The sequence below is a fragment of the Hyperoodon ampullatus genome, assembly GCF_949752795.1.
Source record: "Hyperoodon ampullatus genome assembly, chromosome: 9".
Classification (NCBI taxonomy): Eukaryota; Metazoa; Chordata; class Mammalia; order Artiodactyla; family Ziphiidae; genus Hyperoodon; species Hyperoodon ampullatus.
The window spans coordinates 80765475-80793051 of NC_136922.1; the positions used below are offsets into that span (position 1 = coordinate 80765475).

At 37.5% G+C, this 27577-nt stretch overlaps 1 protein-coding gene across 20 annotated transcripts in view; it reads right to left on the minus strand.

Moving 5' to 3' along the window:
• The window catches only part of CADPS2 (calcium dependent secretion activator 2), a gene marked incomplete at its 3' end in the record, with an annotated part of 487123 nt that overhangs the window by 70633 nt on the left and 388913 nt on the right, over nucleotides 1-27577 (minus strand). For 11 of the 20 annotated variants that reach the window (XM_079711385.1, XM_079711392.1, XM_079711383.1 and 8 more), the window contains 3 exons: nucleotides 23812-23915; nucleotides 22213-22221; nucleotides 9059-9215 (listed from right to left, as the gene is read on the minus strand). In XM_079711385.1, coding sequence (XP_079567511.1) covers nucleotides 9059-9215; nucleotides 22213-22221; nucleotides 23812-23915 — 270 coding nt within the window. The remainder of the gene's footprint in view (nucleotides 1-9058; nucleotides 9216-22212; nucleotides 22222-23811; nucleotides 23916-27577) is intronic. The other 9 variants (XM_079711377.1, XM_079711381.1, XM_079711376.1 and 6 more) reach the window with 1 other exon arrangement.

Below are 27577 nucleotides of genomic sequence, written 5' to 3' on the forward strand. Positions count from 1 at the left end.
ACTTTCCCCTCCAAGTCTTCCTTGAAATGCTTCATTCTGCTGTCCCTTTCCCTAATTACTGGTTTCCCATGTTTATTCTCCACCCTGCACAGGTTTCTACCGTAGTCCATGTTATACTTCTGTACTCGTTGACATATCTCTTTCTTCCTATGAGCGTGCAAGGTCCTTGGAGAAGGGACCATGTCTGTATTCTTAGTATCCAACAAAGTCCCTGGCTCAGAGCAAGTGTTCAAACGTTTGTTGAATGAATGACTACCTGTATACACTATTAAGATTACTACATAGTTACTACATTATTATTCTGTATAAGAATGTCTGAGGCCAGTGTACCTCTTCATATTTTATATAAAATATATAGTACTAAATATTTTTATGAGAAATCCTATTTTTAGACCCATATGTCCAAGATCATACTGCTAAAAATTCTACCGGATATGAATGTTGTCTATTTTATGTCTCTTATTTTATTATTATTATTATTATTCTTTCGGCCATGCCGGGTTTCGTGGCTTGTGGGATCTTAGTTCCCTGACCAGGAATCAAACCAGGGTCCCGTCAGTGAAAGCCCAGAATCCTAACCACTGGACCACCAGGGAATTCTATGTCTCTTATTTTAATGAATATACCAAAGGGAGGATTTTCTCTGTTCAGTCATGACTTGATAGCAAACTATTACATCCTGCAGAATTAGGAGAAAATGGAGATTTCCAGTATTTCCTAAGAATGGTCACAAATATTGAATTCTGGCCAAAAGTTTGCTTACATTTCAGCAGAGTTTTCCTTTTCATTAAAATAAATCAAATTATAAACCCATGTTCAAAAGTTTTAGAAAATTGGCAATTGGTAGTATTTCTTTGGTAATCAGATTCAGGAAAGGCGAGGAAGAATGGAGGGAGAGATGGGATGGAGGGGAGAAAGAGGAAGAGGAAAAATGGGAAGAAATGAAGAGAAAATACACATAGAAAGGGACAGAAAGAAAAGAGAGAATCCGGTTTCAAAAGGCAAGACTCCTGGAATACAGACGACACTATACTTGTGTATGTAAATGTATGCTCCTTTTCTCAGTTGCCCATATGCCAGTTTGCATCCCATTCCTATCAGACACTGTCAAAAGCCATCTTAATATGTAGCCCCAGGCATCAGAATGAGTGTTTCTATCTTCTCCACATGGTTTAATAAGGATAGATTAGGATTTGGGGCTGCCACCTGTCCAAATCAAGCCTTTACAAGGTTCCCATTGCAACAGCTCATTGGAAGAGGCAAGTTCTCAATGTGGCCTCATCCAAGAACGCTTCTGACATTATACCAGAGGGGTGGAAGTAGAAAGAACTGCTCAGGAGTCTCAAATAGTGGTTACGAGAACGTAAGTGGAGGACTAGCATCTAGTTGGTTGATAAAAATATTTTTTTCCAAAAGATTCTATTCTATGTCTCCAAATATCACCTTATCAGAAAATAGTGAAGCATCAATGACATCAAGCCCAACAGTACAATTAGAAATGGCAAAAAGAAAGCAAAAGGCTTCAAGGAAAGGTAAACTAGGGGTGCAGATGTGCCCAGTTATTTTAAGCATCCCAATAATTAATAAATTAGTGTTGATTATTTACAGACCCAAAAGAGTCTTACATTTACAAAAGTACTTGTCATAGGCTTTTAATAGTAAGATTTCAACACAGAATTTAAACTATAATCCAATTAATAATGATTACTGAGACAATACCACTGGATAAATTAAGGATAAGGAGATAAAAGAGTTCACATACTATGTTTAGGGTAAAAATATGGCTGTTGACTCCTGAGACCATATAATCCAATTTTATATCGTGCCTTCCTCCTCCTAATTAGTCAGCATTAGTGGATTACTAGGAAGAATGAATTTCCCCCCTAAAATTCTAATTAGGCATTTCAGAAGGGAATGAGTAATTTATGACCAGCAAAAAAACACAAAAAATACCCGACCACACAAACCACAATAAAAACAATAGATTTTGCCACAAAACAACAATTATTCAAGGGACTACAAACTGTATCAATCCTTAACAATGCAAGCACCATGGACTAAGATATAAAATTAATAGATCACTCTCTATGTTGACAAATACATATAATGGGATCCCCATCACAGGAAATATGACTATGGGTTCAGGAGAAAAGCCCGGAGGACTGCAGCCTAGAACAGCTTTATGTAAAAAGAAAACACACACACACAAACCAAACCGAACTTCCTCCCCACTCAGATCTAGGAATAGCGCCCAGCCAAGAATCTGGCACATTAAGCAGGCACTCAATAAATATCTGTTTATTGAATAATCCACCCCCTAAAGGAAACTCTGAGAGCATCCTGCTGAGGTTTAAGTAAAATAGAAAACTCTTCAGTTTTTATTCTCCTTTAAACTAAAAATTTGATAAGCAATTTTACATAGTTTGGTAATATTTAATTTATACTATACTGGAATGATAATCTCCTAAAACCACACCCAACTATTCCTTTCCTCTCAGGCACTTGTTAAAAAATACCTATCTATCATCTATCTATCTATCTATCTGTCTGTCTATCTATCTAGAGATAGGAGGTAACAAGGAATGAGAGCACTGTTGTTATAATGTTTATTATTTTGGGGGCAACAAATCCAAATCAAACAAAACCAAGTTTAAAACTATAATTAAAAATGTCATAGCACACAGTACACATAATTGAATTACAGTTTTACAATCTGTTGCATTATAGTTAGTACTGCATATATGCCCATATCCTCCACTAGATTATATGCTTTTCAAGGGCAGGAATTGTTTTTTACCCATGTATCTGTAAGGTGACTGGGATTTGGTAAGTTGTAGGCATTCAGCCCCCGTTTCTTGCAGAATTAATTCAGGAAAAAATCAATATAAACATTAAGCAAGGCTTAGGGCAAAAATAAGCTAAGTCTCGTGGTCTAGCAATTCTCATGCTGGATTTTATGAGACTAGTATTAAAGCCAAATGGAAAAGTCTGTAATTTTACTCCAGTTACATACAACCTTCTTATCTTTGGGGTTATGTCCCACAATACCGTCCCTGTAATGGAAACAATTGAGTATGGCTGTAACATGATCAATAGCCCTCAAGTGTGGGGTTCCTGATGTTCGTGGCCTTCAAGAGTTAAAGATGTTTCTGCAAATCTACAGTGAAGAACACTGTTAGAGCATTTTAGATTATTTTCTCTAAGGCACTAATTTCTAAGAAAATAAACAGATTAAAATTTTAAAATGTCTACATGTAGTAAAAAGATACTAGAGCAGTACTGCAGCATTCAATATAAGAAAAAGCTAGTGACTCCTTGCTTTTTCATTTCTTTTACTATATTAGTCAGTAGAACAAGTTCTGACACACAATTTTGAATTCAATCAGCTCTTGGGGTTGGAGTTAAATACATTTTTGAGTTTTAGTGGTCATTTCATCATTTGTAAAAGAGCTATAAAACTAACCTGGCACACAGCTCTGCTATAATCTAGAAGTCATATCCTTTCTGCATTATTCCTAGTAGATGTATATACAGATATAACTGTAAACACCAATTTGTGAATTTCAGATGTACAGCTCATTTAAGCTCTTGAGGTAGAATGACACGCAGGTGCCAGCCCTCCATATTTCAAAGCCTGAAAATTAACCTAATATACAATATGGTGACCTAACAGTTCTTCATTTGAAAGAAATCTAAAAAATAATCTCTGATACGGCCGAAGTGTGAGAGTAACCCACCAGGATTTCCACCTCTTCATTTCTTAATGAGTTTTTTGATAATGAGAGGTGACTTTGCCAGTCACTCTGGGCTCTATTATGGCTAATTTGACTCCACTTCACTCTCCTTGTTAATTATTAACACTAGCCTTTTTATCCTCATGAGACCACATTCCAATTTTTCTTTTTTCGATTTTTATGAGCCCATCTTTATGAAGGTGAAAGTCTTGGAGAATAGGTTTTCACTTAGTGTAGAGCCTGGACATTTATTATTCGTTTAGGTAGAGACGCTGTGACATTGATTATATACGCACGGGTGTTCTTCAGGATGGCTTTAATGTGCTAGCAACGTGAAAAGGCTGTTAATTAAAGAAGCACTGTGGTATTTTTCAGCTGGGAATCAGTTCCCAACAGAATGGTCATTTGCCACTTGCTAGCATATCCACAGATTAAAAGGTGACTAGCTCCAAGAGTTTGTCTTTTGGTAGTACTGAAAGAGATGATTTGTGCCATTTGCAGATGGCTTTCATTTGTCAGAAGCAGTCACTTGCCATACGGATTATCGACAGGACAGGACAATTGTGGAAAATAGCACGCAACGGTAGAATCTATTTGTACCAGCTTCATAGTCACTCAGGATCATTCAACTATCATGCTAATTGCTTCATTATGAAAACATTTATTTTCCCTAATTTTAATACATCTGTTTTTGAAAACTGTTTCCTGAGGTACCATTTAAAGTGATTACCCATCTAATTAAGACTTGAGTTGTGGGGAGTGGATCAGGATGTATCCTGATCAGGAAGGGTGGAAAGGTAAGTGGGAGTTCAGTCTTTTTTGGACAGAAATGAGGGGGCCGGAGTTTGTTTTCTTCATCAGTCCTTCTCTGGGAGTCAATGGGTGAGCCTGTGAGGGGCGGGAGACTGGGGACAGTTGCTAAGATTGTGGTGCAGCTGGTACTCTTCCCTCGAGGAAAACCACATTTCATCTCCAAGGATCCTTAAGGCTAAGACTTTCCCTAATCATGCCCAATTGTAAGGAAACACACCTACCCCAGACACAGTTCTTTTTTCCCTCCTTAAAATATCAACCGAATTCACTGTCTTGAATCTCTTTCCTCCTCTAATTAGTTCAGTCCCTGGAAATCTCATCATGGATGTTTTATAAGGTACATGCTAAGACAATACTTTATCTGGTCCTTTCTGCACCCTTTAACCAACATGCTTCCTTTGCCCCCATAATTCAAGGCCCTTATCAACATTTTATGAGGTAAAAATAAAAGTTCAAGGAATCTCCTATCTTCTTTAAAAATATTATCTTATTTTATAAATGCCCCCAGAATCTGCATTTGTGCCTGTAGACCGAGGTGGGCTGGAGACTAAGTGATCAGGCTCCAACTTGCTGCTGCCTTGGTTTCCTGCCAGCAAGCCCCAGCCCAGGCACCTCGCCTCCTAGGGGTTTAGTTTATTCAGCTGGAAAATGAAGACGTTTGTCTAAGATCCTCTCTGCTCCCCTAAAGATAAACACCTATTTTAAAATATCAAAGCATAAATATTTTAACAAAATAAAGATGGTAAACATCCAGCAGGAACATCTAAATTATTCATTAAAAAAAAAAAAAACCCAAACAACTCAGCTATAAAGCTTTCAAGGCACAAATAAAGCACAAATCTAACAATATTTCTGTTAGAGACGTGTTAGTAATTTTTATTTTGGAAAAGCAGACATAAGTATGTGACATTATTAGTAATAAATCACAACCATTTAAAATCTCTATATAATTAGTGGTATGACACGTGTGGGGTAATAGTAAGCACTGTTATCCAGCAAATTATCTCCCTTAACAAGATTGGACATTTTGGAGCAATCTGTTCCTATTTTACCCCTGGCTAGTTAAGGTTTAAATTAATTAGAATTTGGACTATACCTCTAGTTGGGTCAATATGGTAAAAACTGTCAGGCCATGGCAGTGATGTAAGAATCTTTCTTTGGGAGGTGGTGGTAAAAGGACAGAAGTTTTATGTTTTCCTATAAGCTTTCCAAAAGGACAATTTGGGGGCAGCTATAGGTTGACATTTAACATTTGAATTGAATTCACTAAATCACCATCTGAATATTTCAGGAATTTAATGAAACAAACATAATTATTAACAATATTCTTTATTATCAAGGGTGATATTAATAGCAAAAAAAATTATGTCTTACCAACTACTGAGATATTACTAAGTGGTCTTGGCTTTGGATAGTAACTTGTGAGTTTGAGTTGAAAGTTACTGCATTCTATTTCAATTCCCCAGACCACACTGTTCTCCCAGTACCAAAAGGAAATTACAGCACTGGAGAACTTTTCTATTTACCTCACTATATAGAGGAGCTGTTTTTCTCTGAAATAATTGATGTTTTCTAAAATATGTTAATCACTGCAAAATCAAAGCCTAGATCTAGACTTACCCCCCCAAATTGATAACATTCAAAAGAAATCATTAATCAGTGCTTCTGTGTGATTGAGTAATGTATACCAAAATGACATAACACAATACTTTATGCATTTAATAGTAGCCAATATTATAAAAATGGTTTAAAACAGGAGAGGAATGTGATATTCTTTTGAATTAAATATTTGGCTAAAAATCACATTTCTGTTATTCTCTTTTTAGTGTTCTTTTTGATATGACTCATAAAATTACACTTGAATGTAAGAGCTCTTCTTAAAAATAAATTTTAAAAGATGTTAATTCATTGGCATTATAGTAGAGGTTCCCCAAGAAAATTTCTAAGAAATCTACAGCATATTTATTTTCCTTATAAATAAATTCTAATATATTGAATAAGTTAAATGATTCATCTTTACTATTTCACTGAGAATATTAATAAATACCTTCATCTTTGAACAAACCTCCAAAGAAATCTAAATATGGTCAATTCTTGAGTTTTCATGCAAGTGGAGAAGAGCAATGTTAGAAATAATCCTATGTTTATTTATTCTCATTTAGGGACTAAATGTATAATATTGTACATGTATTTATTTTTGGCAGCAAGTTTATTGATATATATTTGTCATAAGAAAATATTAAACCTCACTTGTAATTTCTTAGCATAAAAAAAATGATGATAAGAGACTGGGAAAGAAGAAGGTCATTTGAGGTCTGCTAGCTGGCAGGAGGGAACCAAACTGGAATGTAAAAGCTGTCTGAGGACAATTTTCAGAAGAAACGATTCACATACGGATAACTGTGGGTATAGCAACTCCTGAGAGCAGATATTGTTGTTGAATCTGAACTAGGAATTGTAGCTTAGTTCTCTGGCTTTTTAATAAGACCTTTTGGAAATGAAATTGGATAAGAGAATGAATAAGATGGCTAAAAAAATCAAGATTGAAATTGTAACTGATTAATATCTATAATATTTATTTAGCATTCATTATACATGAACTATTACCTTCTTTAATCCTCACCACCAATGACACTGTAGGTACTATTATTTCTTTCTTTTATAGATGAAGAACCTAAAGTTTACTGAGGTTAAGCTATTGTCAAAGGTCAAGTAGTGAGCAGCAGAGACAGATGTGAATCTGTCTGGCACCAAAGCCCATGTTATTAATTAGTATAATATGATGCCTCTCTCTCTTATGTAATTAGTATAACATGTTATTAATTAGTATAACAAAGGTTCTTACCCTGGTGTCCCAAATCCAGATGTCCACAGGGAGTCCAATATTACACACATTTCATGTAGCTGTTTTTTTCCAGTAAAACAGTTGTAGTTTTATCATAGACTCAAAGGGATGAATAACCAAAGGAAGGTAAGAAATGATAGACTAGGGTGATGAACAAAATCAAGAGAGTAATTTTTAAAAAAACAAAGATAAATGTCAAAAAAAATGATTTAAATTTAAACCTGGAAATACAGAGTAGTGATATCCTGGAAAGAGAGGAGCAAAGAGATCTGGAGTTTTAAAAGATAGCAAGTGTGAACTGTATCACCAGTGTGACTAAGCTCTTGGGAGAGAGGGCAGCTGTGGGCTTCAGGAAGACAGGGCAGAAGGCAGGCAGCTCTCCTTGGGGCCTGGGTTACCCAGGTAACGTTGTGGGCACTGTGTACTTCTTAGCACCACACTCCAGAGCAATATTGAAAACTGGAGTGAGACCTTCTTAGAGGAAGGTGATAAAAATGGTGATGGGCATGAAAACGCTATCACATGAGAAAGAGTTAAATGACTGGGAATAACAGCTGGGAGAAGAACTTATGCAACAAAAGAAGGCCATTCCATGGATCAGGCAGAACAAGTCAGAACCAGAGGTTACGGTGCTTTGTGACCGCCTGGAGGGGTGGGATAGGGAGGGTGGGAGGGAGAGAGAGGCAAGAGGGAAGGGATGTGGGAACAGATGTATATGTATGACTGATTCACTTTGTTATAAAGCAGAAACTAATAAAAAAAAATTAAAAAAAATATATAAATTAAAAAAAAAAAAAGCTAAAAAAAAAAAAAGAACCAGAGGTTAGACAGAGGCAGAGTTCAACCTGGTTTATATTGAGAGTAGTGTAATACAATAGGGAATTAGTGACCCCAAGACCACTGCAAGTGTTGAAGCAAAAGGCTGTCAGTAGAAACCAAACCTGAGTTGAAGGGAAACTTCAAAAAGAATCATCAGAGGAAAGGCCCACAGGAATCTGTATGCTAAGAAATGCCTCCAAAAATCCTGACGAAAAACTAGGTTTATACTGGTTGCTAGAAGACCATGTACCAGAATAATTATAAAAGTTATTACTGCATTGGAAAAAAATATCTCAACAGAGAATCTTTACATTCTCTTCAATTTCTAAATACTGAGAGAGGAAGCAATACCACAGGGCAATATTCCTATCATCTGTAGAACCGAATCTCTTCAGGCAAACAATATTAGCACAGTGTGTATTAGTAGAAGCCTTAACATGGCATGATGTCTAGAATAACAAGTTTCTAAGTAACATGGCATGATGTCTAGGATAATAAGTTTCTAAGGTGTCTTTCAGAGATCTTAAATTCTCAGGTACTTTAGAAATGTTAACCTTTGAAGATTTTCTGATTCACAGGTACACTGAGAAGGTGCCTTATGTTGTCAGCGCCTGATGAAGCAGGAGGGTAGAATGAGAGCAACTTTAGAGGCCAGTGGAGCAATGTGAGAGTGTTGCTGGTCTCGCCCAGACCCGGGCCAGACATACCTGGGGAGACTGAGCAAATGTTAACGTTACCCATGTTGATTCTTGTTGGGTGACGACTAGAGCTCCGTAAGTCCAGACTCACACACACAAAGTTCTCCCCTCCTCCCCATTTCTACAGTAAAGAAAATGCAAGTGCTTACCGTCATTTCGGAGGAAATTATTAAGCAGCTGGAAAAGAGGAAAACTGTCCCAGGAGTCTTGTGGTTGTGCTTCCAGTGCAGTATCCATATCCACTGTGAATAAAGCCCAAAATTTCTCTGCATGCTCTGCCAATAAATCAGGCCACCAGGCAAATGCCTGTAAACAAATAAAGAAATGATGTAAACATACATTACCTGTTAGAAACATACACAAATACTGTAAAAATATGTCATTAAAAGTGAAATTGTAGCACACTATTATAGAGTATGATACCAAATGTTTTAATATTTCTAGTCACAGAAAAAAGAATTGGAAATAAATATGCCAAAACATTCATAGTAGTTATGTATAAATTATGAGATACAAGGAATTTTTGTTTTGTTTCATGTATTTTTCAAATGTTCTAAATCAAAAATGTGTTTTAAAAAATAAAGCAATAAATGTCATTTTACATTTTAATTCTACATTAGATTTCATATTTTATTTATCAATGCCAAATTTGTTTACTATTTAAATACACGTATCTACAAAATTATTTCCCATTTAAAAAAGATTACATTTTATTTGTAGTACTTTTTTTATGAATCTAAGGTCTAAAGCTAAAACACACTTTCATAGAGAGGGATTTCCTGACCCTCCAGTGTTAATTATGTCCTCCTAGATAGTCTCTCTGATACCACGTATTTTCATTTCACAGGACTTAGTACTGTGTATATGACCACACATATAAATATCTTAATGTCTGCCTCTTAAATTAGACTGTAAACCCCACAGGGGCAAGGCTGTGTATGTCCTGTTTATTAGTTTATACTCAGCTAGGCATTTTTTAATGTCTTTTAGGTAGTAACAATAATCACTTAAGAAAAATCTCTGCTGTTTAGATGGGTGAAAAGAGTATTTACTTTTTAGGAGGTTCTCAAAAATAATGTGGCCTGCCCATGTAACCTGGCAGCAGGCCCACCAGCCAGCCCACCTATGGATCCTACCAACCAGACCACCTGGAATATCTGGCTGGGCTGACTGGTGAAGGCTTTCCCTGCTGAAGTCAGTCTGTAAAGAAAGGAAGAAGAGACAGTTTCTTCAAATGCACAACACCAATGTAAGATTACCAGATCATGAAGAAACTAGAAATAGGACACCAAACAAAAGAACAAAATAAAGCTCCCACAGACAATCCCAAAGAAATGGAGATCTATAAATTGCCCAAAAATGTTCAAAAATTATTTTAAAGTAGTTCAGTGAGCTACAAGAGAACAAAGACAGACAACTAAATGAAATCAGGAAAATAATATATGAAAAAAATGAGAAGTTCAACAAAGAGAACCATAAAATGAACCAAATAAATATTCTGGAGCTGAAGAACAAAATAACCAAAAAATTTAAAGGACAGCTTCAACAGTAGACTTGATCAAGTGGAAGAAAGAATCAATGAACTTGAAAACAAGTAATTTGAAATTATCTAGTCAGAGGAACAAAAAGAAAGAATGAAAAGGAGTGAAGAAAAGCCTATGAGATTTGTGGTACATCTTCGAGTGAACCAATTTGATATGTATTATCAAATACATATTTCTGGAGTTCCAGAAAGAGAAGGGAAAGGGAAAGGGTCAGGAAATTTATTTAAAGAAATAATGGCTGAAAACTTCCCAAATCTGAAAGAAATGGATATACAGATTGATGAAGCCCAAAAGATCCCAAATGGGTTGACCAAAAGAGGTCTACTCTGAGACACATTATAACTAAAATGTCAAAGATTAAAGACAGAGAGAGGATTTTGAAAGCAGCAAGAGAAAAGTGACTCATCATATACAAGAATAAGGCTATTAGCAGATTTCTCAGTAGAAACCTTAGAGGCTTGGAGGGAGCGGTAAGATATATTCAAAGAGCTAAAGAAAAAACTGCCAACCAAGAATACTATACACAGCAAAACTGTCCTTTAAAAATGAAGGCAAGATAAATACTTTCCCAGACAAACTAAAACTGAGGAAGTTTGTCACCACTAGACCTGCCTTACAAGAAGTGTGAAAGAAAATTCAAGTTGAAACAAAAGGATGCTAAATGCAACACAAATGTATACGAAAGTATAAATCTCACTGGAAAAGGTAAATATGTAGACAAACAATATTGTAATGCTGTAATGGTGGTACATAAATAACTTTTAACGCTAGTATAAAATCTAAAAGAGAAAAGTAGTAATAATAACTATAACCACAAAAACTGGATATATAGTACAGAAGAGGTAAAATATGACATGAATAACATAAAGTATGTGTAGGAAGTCCAAGTGCAGGGTTTTGTATATAATTGGAGTTATAAGTTTAAAATAGATGGTTAAAAGCTCTGAATTCCAGTTGAGGGGTCAGCTTTACCTATCAGTAATTAATTTAAATGTAAATGGATTAAACTCTTCAGTCAAAAGACACAGTGGCTGAATGGGTAAAACAACAAGATACAACTATATGCTTGCTATCTATGAGAAACTCATTTTAGATTTAAGGATACACATAGGCTGAAAGTGAAGGGGTAGAAAAAGACATTCCATGCAAATGAAAACCAAAAGTGAGCAGGGGTGTCTATACTTATATCAAACAAACTACAGTATATGTTAAAAACTGCCAAAAGGAATAAAGAAGGTTATTACATAATGGGAATGGGTCAATTCACCAGGAAGCTAGGACAATTATAAATATATAAGCATCCAAACATCAGAGCACCTAAACATGTAATCCAAACATTGACTCTGTAGGGAGAAATAGATGGCAACACAATTACAATAGGAGATTTCAATGCTGTACTTTGAATAATGGAGAGATCACCCAGACAAGAAATTAGGAAACAGCAGACTTGAACAACACCAAATGGGTCTAACAGACACATACATACATTCCATACAACAGCAGTAGACTATACATTCTTCTCAAGTACTCATGAAACATTCTCTTGGAAAGATAGGTCACAAAAACAGTTTTACAAATTTAAGAAGATTGAAATCATCCCCAGTATCTTTTCCAACAACAGTAGAAAAAAGCTTGAAATGAATAACAAAAGAAAAAGAGAAAAAATCACAAAAACATGGGGACTAAACAAGATACTCTTGAACAAACATCAGATCAAAGATGAAAGCAAAAAGAAAGTAGAAAATATCTTGAGACAAACAAAAAACATTACGTACCAAAACCTATGGGATGCAGAGAAAGCAGTACTAAGAAGGAAGTTTATAGCAATGAGCACCTACATTAAAAAATTTTTAAAAATCTCAAATAAACAATATAACATTACACCTCAAAGAACCAGAAAAAGAAGAACTAAGCTCAAAGTTAGAAAAAGAAAGGCAATAATAAAGGTTAGAGTATAAGTAACTGAAACAGAAAATAGAAAAACAATAGAAAAAATCAATGAAACTAAGAGCTGTTTTTTAGAAAAGATGACAAAACTTTAGTTAGATTAAAAAGAAAAAAACAAAGAAGACTCAAATAAATAAAATCATTTAAATGGAAGGGAGACATTTCAACTGATGCCATAGGAAAGAAAAAAAAATCATAAGAGACTAGAATGAACAATTATACATCAACAAATTAGACAACCTAGAAGAAAAGGATAAATTCCTAGAAACATATAATCTATCAAGACTGAATCAAGAAGAAACAGGAAACTTGAACAAATCAAAAACAAGTAAGGAATTTGAATTAGTAATCAACAACCTCCAAAGAAGAAAAGCCTAGGAACAGATAGCATTACAGGTTAATTCTATCAAACGTTTAAAGAAGAATTAAAACCAAGTCTTCTTAAACTCTTTCAAATAACAGAAGGGGGAACATTTCTAAACTCATTTCATGAGGAGAGTATCACCCTGATATCTAAGGCAGAAAAAGACACCATACGCAAAGAAAAATATAGGCCAATATCCTTGATAAACATGGATGCGAAAATTATCAACAAAATATTAGCACATCAATTTCAACAGCATATTAAAAGGACCACACACTGTGACCAAGTGGGATTTATCCCTGGGATGTAAAGTTGGTTCAACACACACAAATCAGTCAATGTGATACACCAAATTAACAGAGAGAAGGATAAAAATCACATGATCAATCATCTCCGTAGATGCAGAAAAAACATTTGACAAAATTCAACATCCTTTTATGATAAAAATTCTTACAAATTAGGTATAGAAGGAACTTACCTCAACACAACAAAGGCCGTATGTGAGAAGCCCACAGCTAACATCATATTCAGTGGTGAAAAACTGAAAACTTTCCCTTTAAAATCCAGAATATAGCAAGGATGCCCTCTCTCATCACTTTTTTTTCAACACGGTAATGGAAATCCTTGCCAGAGCAATCAGGCAAGAAAAGGAAATAAATGGTATGCAAAGTGGAAGGGTAAAATTATCTTTGCAGATAATGTGATCTTGTACATAGAAAAACCTAAACACTCTATAAAAATTATTGGAACTAATGGACAAATTCAGCAAAGATGCAGGATATAAAATCAACATACAAAAATCAGTTGCATTTCTACACACAAACAATCTGAAAAAGAAATTAAGAAACAATCTCATTTACAATAGTATTAAAAAGAGTAAAAATTCTTAGAAGTAAATTTAACCAAACAGGTGAAAGTCCTGTAAACTGTAAGTATAAAAGATGATGAAAGAAATTAAAGTAGTCACAAATAAATGGAAAGATACCTGGTGTCATGGATTGGAAGAATTCATATTGTTAAATGTCCATACTAGCCAAAACAATCTTACAGATTCAACACAAACCCTATCAAAATTCCATTGAACCTTTTTTTATAGGAATAGAAAAAACAATCCTAAAACTCACATGGAACCACGAAAGATCCCAGATAGCTAAAGTGCTCTTAAATCAGCTCGGTGCTTTGTGACTGGGATAGGGAGGGTGGGGGGGGAGGGAAATGCAAGAGGGAAGAGATATGGGAACATATGTATATGTATAACTGATTCACTTTGTTATAAAGCAGAAACTAACACACCATTGTAAAGCAATTATACTCCAATAAAGATGTAAAAAAAAAATTTAAAAAATTAAAGTGTTCTTAAGAAGAACAAAGCTGAAGGCATCACACTTTCTGATATCAAAATATGTATATTACTAAGCTGTGGTAATTAAATCAATCTGGCACTGGCATCAAAACAGACACCTAGACTAATGAAACAGAATAGTGATCCCAGAAATAAACCCACACATATATGGTCAACTAATCTTCAACAAGGGTGACAAGAATATACAACGAGGAAGGGACAGTCCCTTCAATAAATGGTGCTGGGAAAACTGGATATCCACAAGCAAAAGAATTAAACTGGACCCTTGTTTTACACCATATACAAAAAATCAACTCAAAACTCATTAAATACTTAAACTTAAGACATGAAACTGTGAAACTCCTGGGAGAAAATACAGAGAGAAAGCTTCTTAACTTTGCCTTGGCAACGATTTCTTAGATATGACACCAAAAGCACAGACAACATAAGCAAAAACAGGCAAATTATCAAACTAAAAAGCTAATGCGCAGTAAAGAAAACAATCAACAAAGGAATGGGAGAAAATATTTGTAAGCCATATACTGGATAAAGGGTTAGTATCCAAAATATATAATACACTCCTAAAACTCAAAGCAAAAAAAGAAATAACCTGATTAAAAGGTCCTCAACATCACTAATTATCATTTGATTTTCAAATGCAAATCAAAATCACAATGAGATATCACCTCACACCTGTTAGAATGGCTATTATTAAAAAAAACAAAACAAAAGGTAAGTTTTGTTGAGGATGTAGAGGAGAGAACCCTTGTACACTGATGGTATGAATGTAAATTGGTGCAGTCACTATGGAAAACACTTGAAGGTTCCTAAAAAAATTAAAAATAGAACTATCATATGACCCATCAATCCCACTTCTGGGTATATATCTAAAGGAATTGAAATAAGGATCTCAAAGAGATACATATTCTACCATGGTCAATGCAGTATTAGTCACAATAGCTAAGACACAGAAGCAACCTAAATGTCCACAAATGAATGAATGGAAAATAAAATATGATATTTACATACAATGGGATATTTTTCAGCCTGAAAAAAGAAGGGGCTCATGCCATTTGTGGCAACATGGTTGAACCCGGAGGATATTATGTTAAGTATAATAAGCCAGACACAGAAGGACAAATACTGTATGATCCTACTTATATGAGGAATCTAAAATAGTCAATTTCATAGAAGCAGAGAGTAGAATGGCTGGGGAAAGAGGGAAAAAGGGAGGTATTAGTGAAAGGGTACAAAGATTCAGTTATAGAAGATGAACACATCCTAGAGGTTTACATACAGCGCAGTGCCTATGGTTAACAACACTGTATTGTATGCTTAACATTTTGCTTAGAGGGTATATCTTTTTTTTTTTTTTTGCAGTACGCGGGCCTCTCACTGTTGTGGCCTCTCCCGCTGCGGAGCACAGGCTCCGGACGCGCAGGCTCGGCGGTCATGGCTCACGGGCCCAGCCGCTCCGCGGCATGTGGGATCTTCCCAGACCGGGGCACGAACCTGTGTCCCCTGCATTGGCAGGCGGACTCTCAACCACTGCGCCACCAGGGAAGCCCTAGAGGGTATATCTTATGTTAAATGTTCTTATCACACTCACAAAAAATAATGTGGACTTCTCTGGCTATTGTATCTCAGTTTTGTTTTAATTTGCATTTGTCTAATTTTGAATGAGTTTAACATTTTACATATGTCTCTTTATACTGTTCTTAGTGAAATGTCTCTCAGGTCTTTTCCCCCTTATTTTCATTTAACTTTTGATAAGTGTTATAATTTTGTAACCAAATAACTATAAAGCACACACATTTCTGTGATACAGATGTTTTTGTTATTCTTCCAATTAAAAGTAACTTTTAATAAATGTTTAATCATACTATATACTCAGAGAAGTCCATATTTACTTTCAAGAACTTTCTAAGAACATGTGAGATTTGTGGTTGCAAAACTCCATTCAATTCCCTCCAGTGTAAATTAGATTATAACAAAAAGAGTCAAATCACAAACCAAAAAAAGGTGGATTATAAAATATTGACATATTGAGTATTTCCTTAAAAACTTCTGTCACAATAATAATGTTCAATATGTTTATAAAAAACATTACCGTGTAACTAATTAGCAGATGGAAACTGAAGAAAACACTGGCTAAAAAAAAAAGAGTGGTACAAATCCCAGACTACAGAGGTAGGAACATTTTTAATGGTTGGCTCAAAGCATATAGCTTCGACTTTGCTGTATAAACATCTGAATGTGAAAACCTGCTGGAAGTGGTATGTTCTATGTAAACCAAGCTATTGCTCTTTGAAAATATTATGTTTGAATACTTTTTGTTTAAATTTCTACTAGATGGGCTTCCCTGGTGGCACAGTGGTTGGGAGTCCGCCTGCCGATGCACGGGACACGGGTTTGTGCCCCGGTCTGGGAGGATCCCGTGTGCCGCGGAACGGCTGGGCCCGTGAGCCATGGCCGCTGAGCCTGCGCGTCTGGAGCCTGTGCTCCGCAGCGGGAGAGGCCACAACAGTGAGAGGCCCACGTACCGCAAAAAAAAAAAAAAAAAAAAAAAAAAAATCTACCAGAATGGGTATATGACAATAATATAAAAGGAAAAAAATAAAATAGCATACACAATTTCATTGCATATACCTTGCTCCTGTCTTTTAGAGCTGTGTTGGTGACATAGATAAGAAGAAGCTGAGATTCCTCTCCCTGAGTAGAGCAGGATAGAAATGCTACTGAAAGTGCAGCACTGCAAAGAGAGACATTTTCAAAGTCTCACCTCCAGTTCACAACCAATACCTTTGCGAAAGGTTAAAATTAAGACAATAACAGCCACGTTAGGTCAAGATTGTATCAAGACTCTGAGAAAAATTTCCAAAGCTCTTTTTAAAGTTTACTTGGAAGACAGAGTCACGGTGGGGAATGGAACATGATGGAAGATAATTTTCTTTAAAAAAACAGCTTCAGGTTGGTGAGACTTTGCTATCAACTGGAAATTTTCATTATGTTTTGCAGAACTATATATTTATGTTTCAAATTGTATCTCTGATGATGTTATTCCTAATGAACGTAAGCCAATCTGTGACGAATGCTTATTGTTCTAATGATAACCAGAGAAAGCTTTAAGGAACCACTGTCCTTGAAAACAAAAAGCAAGGGTTGCATGCTGTTACCTTGAGAACACAGGGTCAGTTCTCCCACCTGTCCCCTCCTGCTTTTTGCCATCCCTCTGGGTGGCAGTTCTCGCACCCCGGGTTGGTGGTGAGAGGCTATATAATTTCCGTCCTAGAGAGCCACTTCCTGGGCGTGGCTGAGGCTCCACGGCATGAGGGGCTCCACCAGGGAGGAGAAAACCCTTCTCAGAAACACACCCATCTATAGGGCACCAATCAAAAGTCACGATTATCTAGGTTAGAGTTATCTTGGCTCTAAAGCTAAGCCACTAATTAGTGTAAATGAGACAGCACAGGCAGAAGGCAATGTTTAACTTGATCAAGAAGGAAATATAAAACAAAACTTGATTGTAATCCTTTAGCCATACTATTTCTATCAAAGTTCTAACAATAATAAATCTTGTACAGTGAGAACAATATTTGTGGCAGGCCGACAATACTTTGAAAGCCGTGTCTGTTTACTCAGAGTAGTTGAAAATAGTGGCAGGTAAGACTATCCCTGAAACTGGAAGCAGAGTACCAAGCTTTTGAACTTGGTGAGATTTAAGTGATGATGGGCCAATCAGTTCCCTGGGTGGATTTCTACTTCCTCATCTGCAAATTGCTAATAATGATACTTGTACCAGCCTCCTCCAGGGCTGTTTGGAAAAGTCAAGGAATATGAAAATCTCTTGCTGTACAAAAGTAAAAAAATGAATCATTATCAGTAACATAAAAATGAGTCAAAATTCACACAAATCTTATAATGTGACTTTAGATATTTTAAAAATAATGATATCCAACATGAATGGAATAGTTTCTATGTGCCAAGTACAGTAAGTCCCCTACATACAAATGAGCTCTGTTGCAAGAGTGCGTTCGTTAAGTCCAATTTGTTTGCTAAGTCCAACAAAGTTAGCCTAGGTACCCAACTAACACAATCAGCTATATAGTACTGTACTGTAATAGGTTTATAATACTTTTCACACAAATAATACATAAAAAACAAACAAACAAAAATAAACATTTTTAATCTTACAGTACAGTACCTTGAAAAGTACAGTAGTACAATACAACAGCTGGCATACAAGGGTTGGCATTGAGTGAACAGGCAAGCAGAGTTAGTGACTGGAGGAGGGAGAGGAGGTGGGAGATGGTAGAGCTGAAGGGTCATCAGCAATAGGAGACAGAGGGCAAGCTGCAATTTCACTCATGCCTGACGCTGATGGCACAGGTTCTGGTTCCTTGCTGGATCCAATTCTATCTACCCTCTTGAAAAAACGATCCAGTGATGTCTGGGTAGTAGCTCTTTTTTTCTCGTCATAGATCATACGGTATTGCATCAGAATGGATTGCATTCTGAACGGCTGTTGCAACCTTCATGTACTGTTCTACATTCAGGTCCCGTGCCTCAGAAACTAACAGTGCCTCCTCAAATAAAGAAAATCCCCTTGCCATTTCCTGCATCGTGAATCTCTTCGGCTCTTCAGTTACTTCTTCTTCCTCTTGTCTCTCTTCGTCCTTTCTCTGGGCCTCCAATTCCATCAGGTCTTTATTAGTAAGCTCCTTGGGCTGCATAGTAAGGAGTTCAGTGAAGTTGTCCTCTTGTAGATCTAGCTTGAAATAAAGATACTGTACTACTGCACTCTATACAGTTGCGTACAGTAAAGTACACAAAAGCACAACCACCTGTAGAGGATGCACGCATGTGACAATGTACACCAGACAGGTGAACTAACTTACGTGATTGGACATGAGAACGTATGTTCACATCTTTGGAAGTTAGCGACTTGAAGGTTCATATGTAGGGGGTTTACTGTACTATTCGAAAGGCATTTTATACATTATCTTACTTATTCCTTTCAGGTAGATGGTATAATTATCCTTATCTTATAGGTTAGCAAACTCAGGGGTTAAAGAACTTGCCTAAAGTCATAAAGTTGGTAGGTAACAGCAACAATTTGAATCCAGGTCAGCTGGAGTGTAGAGACCAAGCTCTTACACATACAGCCTCTTCTTAATTAACTATACATGGCACAGGGCCTGTCTGTCTGTCGGTCTAGTTTTGCAGATCAGACCAATGTTAATGTCCTCTGGTTTTTTTCTTACCAGAGCATCTTTTAACGGTCTGATTTCTTTATATCTCTTCGAATTTCTTTAAGTCTTAGGCTTTTGATTACTTTTACCCTCAAAATATAGTAAACATTTCATAATTTAAAACACCACCAAAAATATGGCTGCATAAATGAGCAAAAAGAGCGTGTCTGATTTTGTAATGTATTACGTGCTTTTTTTCCCCCCAAGAAAAGATCAGCTTGCAATCCTGTATTTTGTAGATGATCCTAAAAGCCCTGGAGACAGTCCAGTGTCTAGGGTATCACCACAACCCCCAACATACACATAGAGCAACATAATGCTAAGGGGTCATATTCTAGAAATATTTAAGTGCTTTTGAGGAGCCAGCAGAATGGACTAAACTAAACTGGTGACACCTAAACTACTGCCAGACGAATCATAAGTTTTCTGCACTCTTGATTCACAAAAATCTTTCCCTAATTGTGTTCATAGATGAATATAAATATTGAAATAACCAACTGAGATGAAGAACTGAAAATGCTTCAGAACATGTTGGGGTAAAGTGCTACTCTTAATATTATACATTTATAAGTCAGTGAGTGACTAATGAACATTTTTGGTAGGATATTTTTGCCGATGCAGTTTCATTTGAGAGTCACTGCTGCAAATTGAATTCTGCCTCTGTAGCTTAGTTGTATGAAAGCTACTTACTGGTCATCTTCTTCCAAAAAGAGGAACATTTGTTGGACCACAGGCTAATCTAACCCTAAGCCCGTCCTAAAAAAGAAAATGTCGATTTATCTCACAGGCTATCCAGATATAAATACTATGCAAATAAGATGAACTCAACTGTTGAGATAAGTACAATTTAGTTAGTAGTAAGTAGTAAACAGATCTTGTCTATGATCAAGTTTTGTATAACTATGCTTTAAGATGGTCCTTAGATGTGTATGGTAGTAGAGAGGAATAAGGATATGAGGAAGTAAAAACAATGGAAAAAAATTGAAAAATCAAACATCCATTTTCTTTATGTTAGAATCCATCCAGACGCATAATCTGGTCCAGACACCGATGTTCATGTGAATGACCACATGCACAAATATGTGTGTCCGTACTGAACTCCTCTCCCTGCCCTGACTCTGCTGCTGGAGCAGCCTGGGACCCAGCCAGCTGGAGGGCAGGACGCATCAACCATTTACAGTGAACCGAGTGCTAAGTTGCAAATACCGAATTACCATCAGACATCCCCCTGGCCTACAGTGTCACTGATATGGTGGACAATATCATATTTAAAATATTTTAGGGACCTTCAATTAAGATTCTGTGGCAACAATAAATCACAAAGTAACAACCTGAGCTGTGCTCTTATCGATCATGTTGCCTCTCTCTCGGCCCCTTCACTGAGGGATATTTCCAGCCCTCCATCCCCACAGCAGCGTCCCAAGATATGCCAGGAGAAGAGCCTGACAGAACAGAAGGGACATCTCCAGGCTTGCACCATCATCCTCCTCTCTGCACTTATATCCCTGCTACGATGCTAAGTGCCAAACCTGCCAGCAAAACTAGGACAAGGCACCCATACCTGCCATTCTACTGAAACCAAGAAATAACAATGTGGTTCCCTGGAAAGTGTGGAGTCTGGAGTTGGCTTGCCTCTTCACCCCGTCACTGACCAGCTGTGCACCTGGCAAGTTTTCTTAGCAGGAAAGTGCTACGTGTGTGTGGAGGGGGTGTGCTGGTGAGAGCCTAAGCCTTTCTCGTCGGCATCTGGGACTTGCCGCCTTTGTCAGAGTGAGTGGCCTTGGGTGGACAGTTGTCGGATCAGTTTGTCTAAATTTCTGGTCAGACATAGTCTCATCACGGGAATGTGGAAGACGTCCTTCAAGATTTTCTGGAAAGGAGTTTAAACTGTCTTTCTCAAAAGAAAACACAGAAATTCAGAAGAAAAGCCTGAGGGGAGAGGTGGAGAGGCCTTCAGAGAGAAGGGAGGACTGCCTTATGAGCAAGTTACTGTCAAAGAACTGAAGGACGTGAAACCTGCTTAACTGAGAAACTGCTGAAGGACAGAAACAACCTCTTGGCCCTGTGACGTGAACCGCCCCTGCGGAGGGAAGGAGAAGGGAAATGAGAGGAGCGGACACACGGCCACCTGAAGGTCTCTGAGGCAGATGCATTAACCTTCACCAAGGGAGCCGGGCCGGCTCCTCTTTTGTGCAGTAGAGTCTAGCCTGGACATTCGGCAAAATCAAGATCAGGGTACAAGGCAGTCCATCAATTCACTGTGGAAATGACTCTGGAATCAGATCAATTCACCCCCCAATATTGTTCAAAGGAAAAGCTGGATCTCCTGGTTAAAAAAAGAAAAAGGCCAAAAAAACACTCAAAGATAAAACCAAAACCACAATGGCAAAATCCTCTCAGCTGGCCTGTACTTAGATGGCCAGCAATAATTATGCATGCAATTACTAATAAGACACATTCACGGAAACAGTACAACAAAGAGTTGCCCATTTAAAGAAATACAGTCTTTAATTCCAAGGAGAGGGACTAAGGTGGCTTTAAAAGTGTAACCAGGGCTTCCCTGGTGGCGCAGTGGTTGGGAGTCCGCCTGCCGATGCAGGGGATACGGGTTCGTGCCCCGGTCTGGGAAGATCCCACATGCCGTGGAGCGGCTGGGCCCGTGAGCCATGGCCGCTGAGCCTGCGCGTCCGGAGCCTGTGCTCTGCAGCGGGAGTGGCCACAACAGTGAGAGGCCCGCATACCGCAAAAAAAAAAAAAAAAAAAAAAAAAAAAAGTGTAACCAGAGTGTGTTCTATCCTATCTTCACATAAAAGTTATTTCATGCTAGAAAAATGGTGAAAACAATTTTACCCACCTCTCTTCCCTGAAGAATCCCAAGAATTTGGAAGCATTGTGGAATGAAGACATGTCATAGTGTTACAAAGCATTTTAAAAAGAGGTCATCATAACACTTCTATATTTTGGCATATAGTTGAGTTACATTTATGAGTTTCGATTACTTCTGTTCAAAAAAGTCAACTGTATTTTTGTGGATTTGAAAATAAGTAATATTTACATTTTAATTGTGTTTGGATACATTGTACTTTAACAAGCATGTAGTGGTTGCAGGGAGTATATAATGCTAATTACATTTAAAAGACAGGAGAGTTATTTCCCTTATTAGTGCAGAAAAATTAAATGTAATTTTTGTGAAATGTATAGGAATATTAGATGTACCTGTTTAGATGAAATTGGATACCCAATCAGAAATATTTTTTAATTCAAAAAGGTCTAATACTCTGATAATAATGCCTTTTAACAAAAGACAAAGACAACACATACATACATTTTATCATATAATCATTTTCATTGTAACATAGTGGTAGTATTAGCCTAGAAAAGCTCCTCCTGGGAATTCACTTCAAATTATTGAAGCAGCTGTTTCTTCAGTTTAAAATAAAATATCCATAACAAGTTCACACATGACAGATGCAAGGTAAAAGCTAGATTCCATAGTGTGAGCTAAAAGCAGATGTTTTGAATGATCATATTTATAACCAGATACAATAAATCTTAGGTATCTATAGCAAGGTTTCATGAATATTCTTTTCTGAGAATTTGCTTAAAATGTACTTCCTGTAGTTTCTTATATTTTTGAGAACAAGGCTTCATTAAATATAAATATTCTATAAATTCTTCTGTACCTGGTCTTTTTCATACTTACTCATTTCATGTGCTTCCTCAAGAATAAAAGCACTCTTAGGGCACTGAAATTTATTACATTTATTTAATCCTACACATTTTCCCTACCTAATTCAGTCAGAAAACTCTTGTTTTTTAAAATAAACTCAGGGCTATTAGAAAGAATGACATTTTTAAGTCTCAGAATAAGCAGTTTGCCTGATGAAATACCATTCCATATTTTTAGTGAATGTCAGTATATAATTAGCACTAGAATTTTTAAACATCTCTTAAAAATGAAGGTTTAGTGAAAATTTAAAGAAAAGTTTGACGGTAAAAGTGAAAGACTGGAGTTATCAATCATACGGTTCTGAACATCTTCTATTCAATTTTGGTGTCCTACAGTTTATCACTACTTTTCCTTTTGCACATTGATTAACTTACATTTCTAAACTAAAGCAATCAGGGCACGGGGGAAAAGCGAGTGATCTGGCATCACAAGATGGGGGTTCGTGTTCCAGCTCTGCTTCTTACTAGTTGTACACCTGAGGCAGATCCCATAAGCTCTCCCATGTTCCTCACAGGAAGACAGTTGTCAGGAACAGATACTAAATTATACACATACACAATTCCTTTGTAACATATAGGAGTTATATTTCCAGGAAATGCACACGTTCTCAGTTTTCTGTAGATTAATGGCCAGATGTGTATCAAAAGCCACTTCCTCAGTGCTGCTCCCACTATGGTAAAGCATTATGTGACACTTTATGTGACAGTTAAAACAAGCCATCACCTCTGCATGATGCTCTTCATTCTGCTGTAAGACTTCTATGCAGAGCTCTGCTAGATGAAGAACCTCTTCCAGCTTCCTAGCAGGAGTCGCCTGGTTCATGGTCTCTGCATTAAAAACAAATCATAATAATGTTACCTTGAAAATAAAAAGCCAAGCAGATTCTAAGATGTTAATGATGAGACCAGGGTGTTGAAATAGAATGAGAAAGCATATTTTTGAGAAATGAGAGACAAGAAATACAAATGAATACAGTCTTTAGAAAAAATCAGTTCACCAGATTGCAGAAAATATTTCACCCACAAAGCAATCATGGGAAACTGCAAGTGCTTTGCCATTTAACATATTACAACTAACAGGTGCATCAGCACATTAGATGCTCAACTTTTGCAACAAACAAGTTATAATTCTCCTCAAGGTCAGAAATACAAAGAAAGGCAGATACCACAGTCTTTTCCTTCTCTCTGTATTGTATTATCAATACAATACCATTCTCACCAGATGAGTCATTCCTGGCATTAGTGAAACGCAGGCTTTTCTGTTGCTATTTAAATTTCCAGCCTGAAATGTCTAAGGTTCATGTTGATCTTAAATGGAAGAAGTACAAAGTCACCTAAAACAACTCTGACAGGCTGCAATTAACTGATTTCCTCCCCTCCAACTGGGGAGGGATGAAGAGCCATTCTTTAAAGCTGAAGGTTCTCTCAGCATTACAGCAAACTGGTATAAAAAGGCCAGGCCACAATGAGATTAAGTGCAGCTAAAATTCAGCAACAGAGAAGGCAAAGCAGTTGATTTCAGAGATAAAATGAACTGGCAAAAATTAGAGGTGCCCTGTGTAATGAAACTGTTTCAAAAATGTGAGGAATAGAGTTTCCAATAAGTATACTAAAGATAAACGTTTCTGGACTCTCTGTTTGCCCCTGTATGGAGATTGTAAGGAAGAGAAATAAAATGTTTAGATAAAGAGCTTTTTCTGTGGAACCTAAGGAGTTTGTTTTTTTGGCGGGGCGGGGCAAGAGATCTATTCCCTCTACATCTCCCTATAACTTCAGCCTTAACTTTGGAAGACTTCCATTTGCTCTTAATTTGTTCCCAAGGGACATACGACTCAGTGAAACAGCCTATGATTGGTGCTTGTTCATTAAACACTTTTTATAAGCTCACTCTGGGTCACAGTGTGATGCACGTGGGGTTTCCCATCCTCCAACCCTGATACACATCCTCCCAAACTCCCCTGCAGGATTAAAGCCACTGCTCATCTGTCACAGGGATCAAAGAGTAGGATGATTCTTCGGGAAAACAGTCCGCCAAACACAACAGAGTTGAGTGTGCCTACGATAATCTTAGCTGTGGGAAGTAGGAGGAAGTAGAAGACATGTCCCTGCTCTCAAACCACTCAGGCTCCAAAAATCACTACTGCTGGGATCCTTAGACATCCACTATGCAACCTCCCCTCTGTTTCATGATCACTTCAACATCCTCAAACGAGGGTGAAGTCAAGGAGGCTTGTGACTTTGCACGACAGTCTGCTCTACTTGGGGGCAGCTCTCGCTATTGCAGTGAGGAAACTTCAAAGTTTGGAAACAGTGTAAAGCAAACAGAGGGGAGGCAGGGGATGTTAGGAGAGACTGCTGAGAGCAGGTGTATTTAGGGGGGGCGGGATATCAGTGGGAAGATAAGCAGAACCTGAAGCAGGTCCTAAAGGAGAAGCAAATGACCTGGGTAAGAGGAGGAAGGGTTTCTAGAAATGCTTGCATGTCAGAGATGCGGTGCATTTCAGAGGAAGGTGATGATGTAGGTGGCTACAAATGTCACCATTTATTAAGAGCCAATTACGTGTCAGACCCGGCACCAGGCACTTCCCATGTGTCATCACACCAACTTTCCTAACAGCTTTAAGCCGTCTGGTTATTTATTCATGTAAATCGTAAATGAGAAAACAAGCTTGGAGAGATGAAATGCAACAGCTAACACGTGGTAAAGGTGAGACCTGACTTGGTGTGGGCTCTTAGCATCTCTACCCTGCACTCGCCTGGCTGGAGTAAAAAAGTTCTGGGAAATGATGGGTGAGAAGCCTGAGGTTGGATCGTGGCAGGCTTTAAGTAAGAAAATAAATAGACTCAGTAACTATATCCTATCTGGTAACCTGGAGCAAATGTTTCTTTGCCAGGCTTCAGAATAAATTAATTTTGGGAAAATGTATTTGTGGTTGTGTAGTACAAGGAAGGACTGGTGGGGACCAGGTCTAGTGTATGGAGAACTATGGGAAGACGGTAATGGGAACAGAAAAGAAGAGAAAGGTAGAAGGGACGCTTTGAAGAAAGGATTTGCAAGCCTTTGTGAGTGACTAGAAATTGCAGGTCAGAGAGGACAATGACCTTGAGGTTTGGAGATTGCATGGCTCAGAGAATGAAGATGCGTGGTTGATGAAACTACCAAATGGGTCTTCGATGGGCCACCCCACCTAATTACCATGTACATAAAATTTAAAGTAAGCGAATTATTCTAAACTAAAAGGAAAGTGGTGCATTGTAAAATCTGCATGCACAGGGAGTTAGGATATCTGGATCCTTTGCCTGGAAAACTCCTACTCATCATTCAAGACACAGCTTTAATGCTACCTTAAATGTAGGACCTTCTCGAAGTTCTGAGGCTGGGTGAGTCACTCCTCCCTCTGGGTTCCCCTATTACCAGCTCATGAGCTGTTACTAGACTAGGCCCAGATCAGTCAGAAACTGGGTCTCATGATCTTGTGCTCTCACTATCTTGAATAGGCTTTGGACCATGACAGGTACTTAATGAATGTTTACTGAGAATGCAGTAGTATAATTTTTGGGAAAGGGCATGTTAAAAATAGAATCAATGCCCAAATTATTTCATTTCACTTTGTGTGGGATTGCAAATAGCTCTTCTGTCACTCACAAACCAAGGGTGGACGAGACAGCAAGTCCACCAACGAAATGCAGCTGTAGTCCAAGGACACTGCTCAAATAATTGATGAAAGCTGTATTCTTAAATTATTAGAGATTTTTGGGGAAGAGTTTTCAAAATAATTTTTAATTCTCAAGAGCATATCACTTATATTCTTTAATTTTTCCATCTTTAGATTTTTTTATTTTTGTTTTTTTTGGCTGCATTGGGTCTTTGTTGCTGTGCATGGGCTTTCTCTAGTTGTGGCGAGCAGGAGCTACTCTTCATTGCGGTGGCTTCTCTTGTTGTGGAGCACGGGCTCTAGGCGCAGGGGCTTCAGTAGTTGTGGCTCACGGGCTTAGTAGTTGCGGCTCATGGGCTCTAGAGTGCAGGCTCAGTAGTTGTGGAGCACGAACTTAGTTGCTCTGTGGCATGTGGGATCTTCCCAGACCAGGGCTTGAACCCGTGTCCCCTGCATTGGCAGGAGGATTGTTAACCACTGCGCCACCAGGGAAGTCCCTCCATCTTTAGAATGAGGGTGTTGAATTAAGTTGAGGATTCTTAACCCTAGGGGTTAGGAATAGGTTTTAGGGAGTCCTTGAACCCCTTAAAATTATATGATAATTTTTGTGTATAGAGGCAGTTTTTGGGGAGTGAAGGATCATAACTTTCAGATTCTCAAAGTAGTCCATGAGCCAAACAAATGGTAAGAATCACTGAACCATATATGCTCTAAGATTCCTTCTAGCTAAGAGAGTCTATGCTTCCTATAAATTTTGGGCTTTACCTATATTGGATTATATCATTTCAACTTCATGAGGAAAGGGAAAGGTAACAAAATGTAATTGTTTTGATC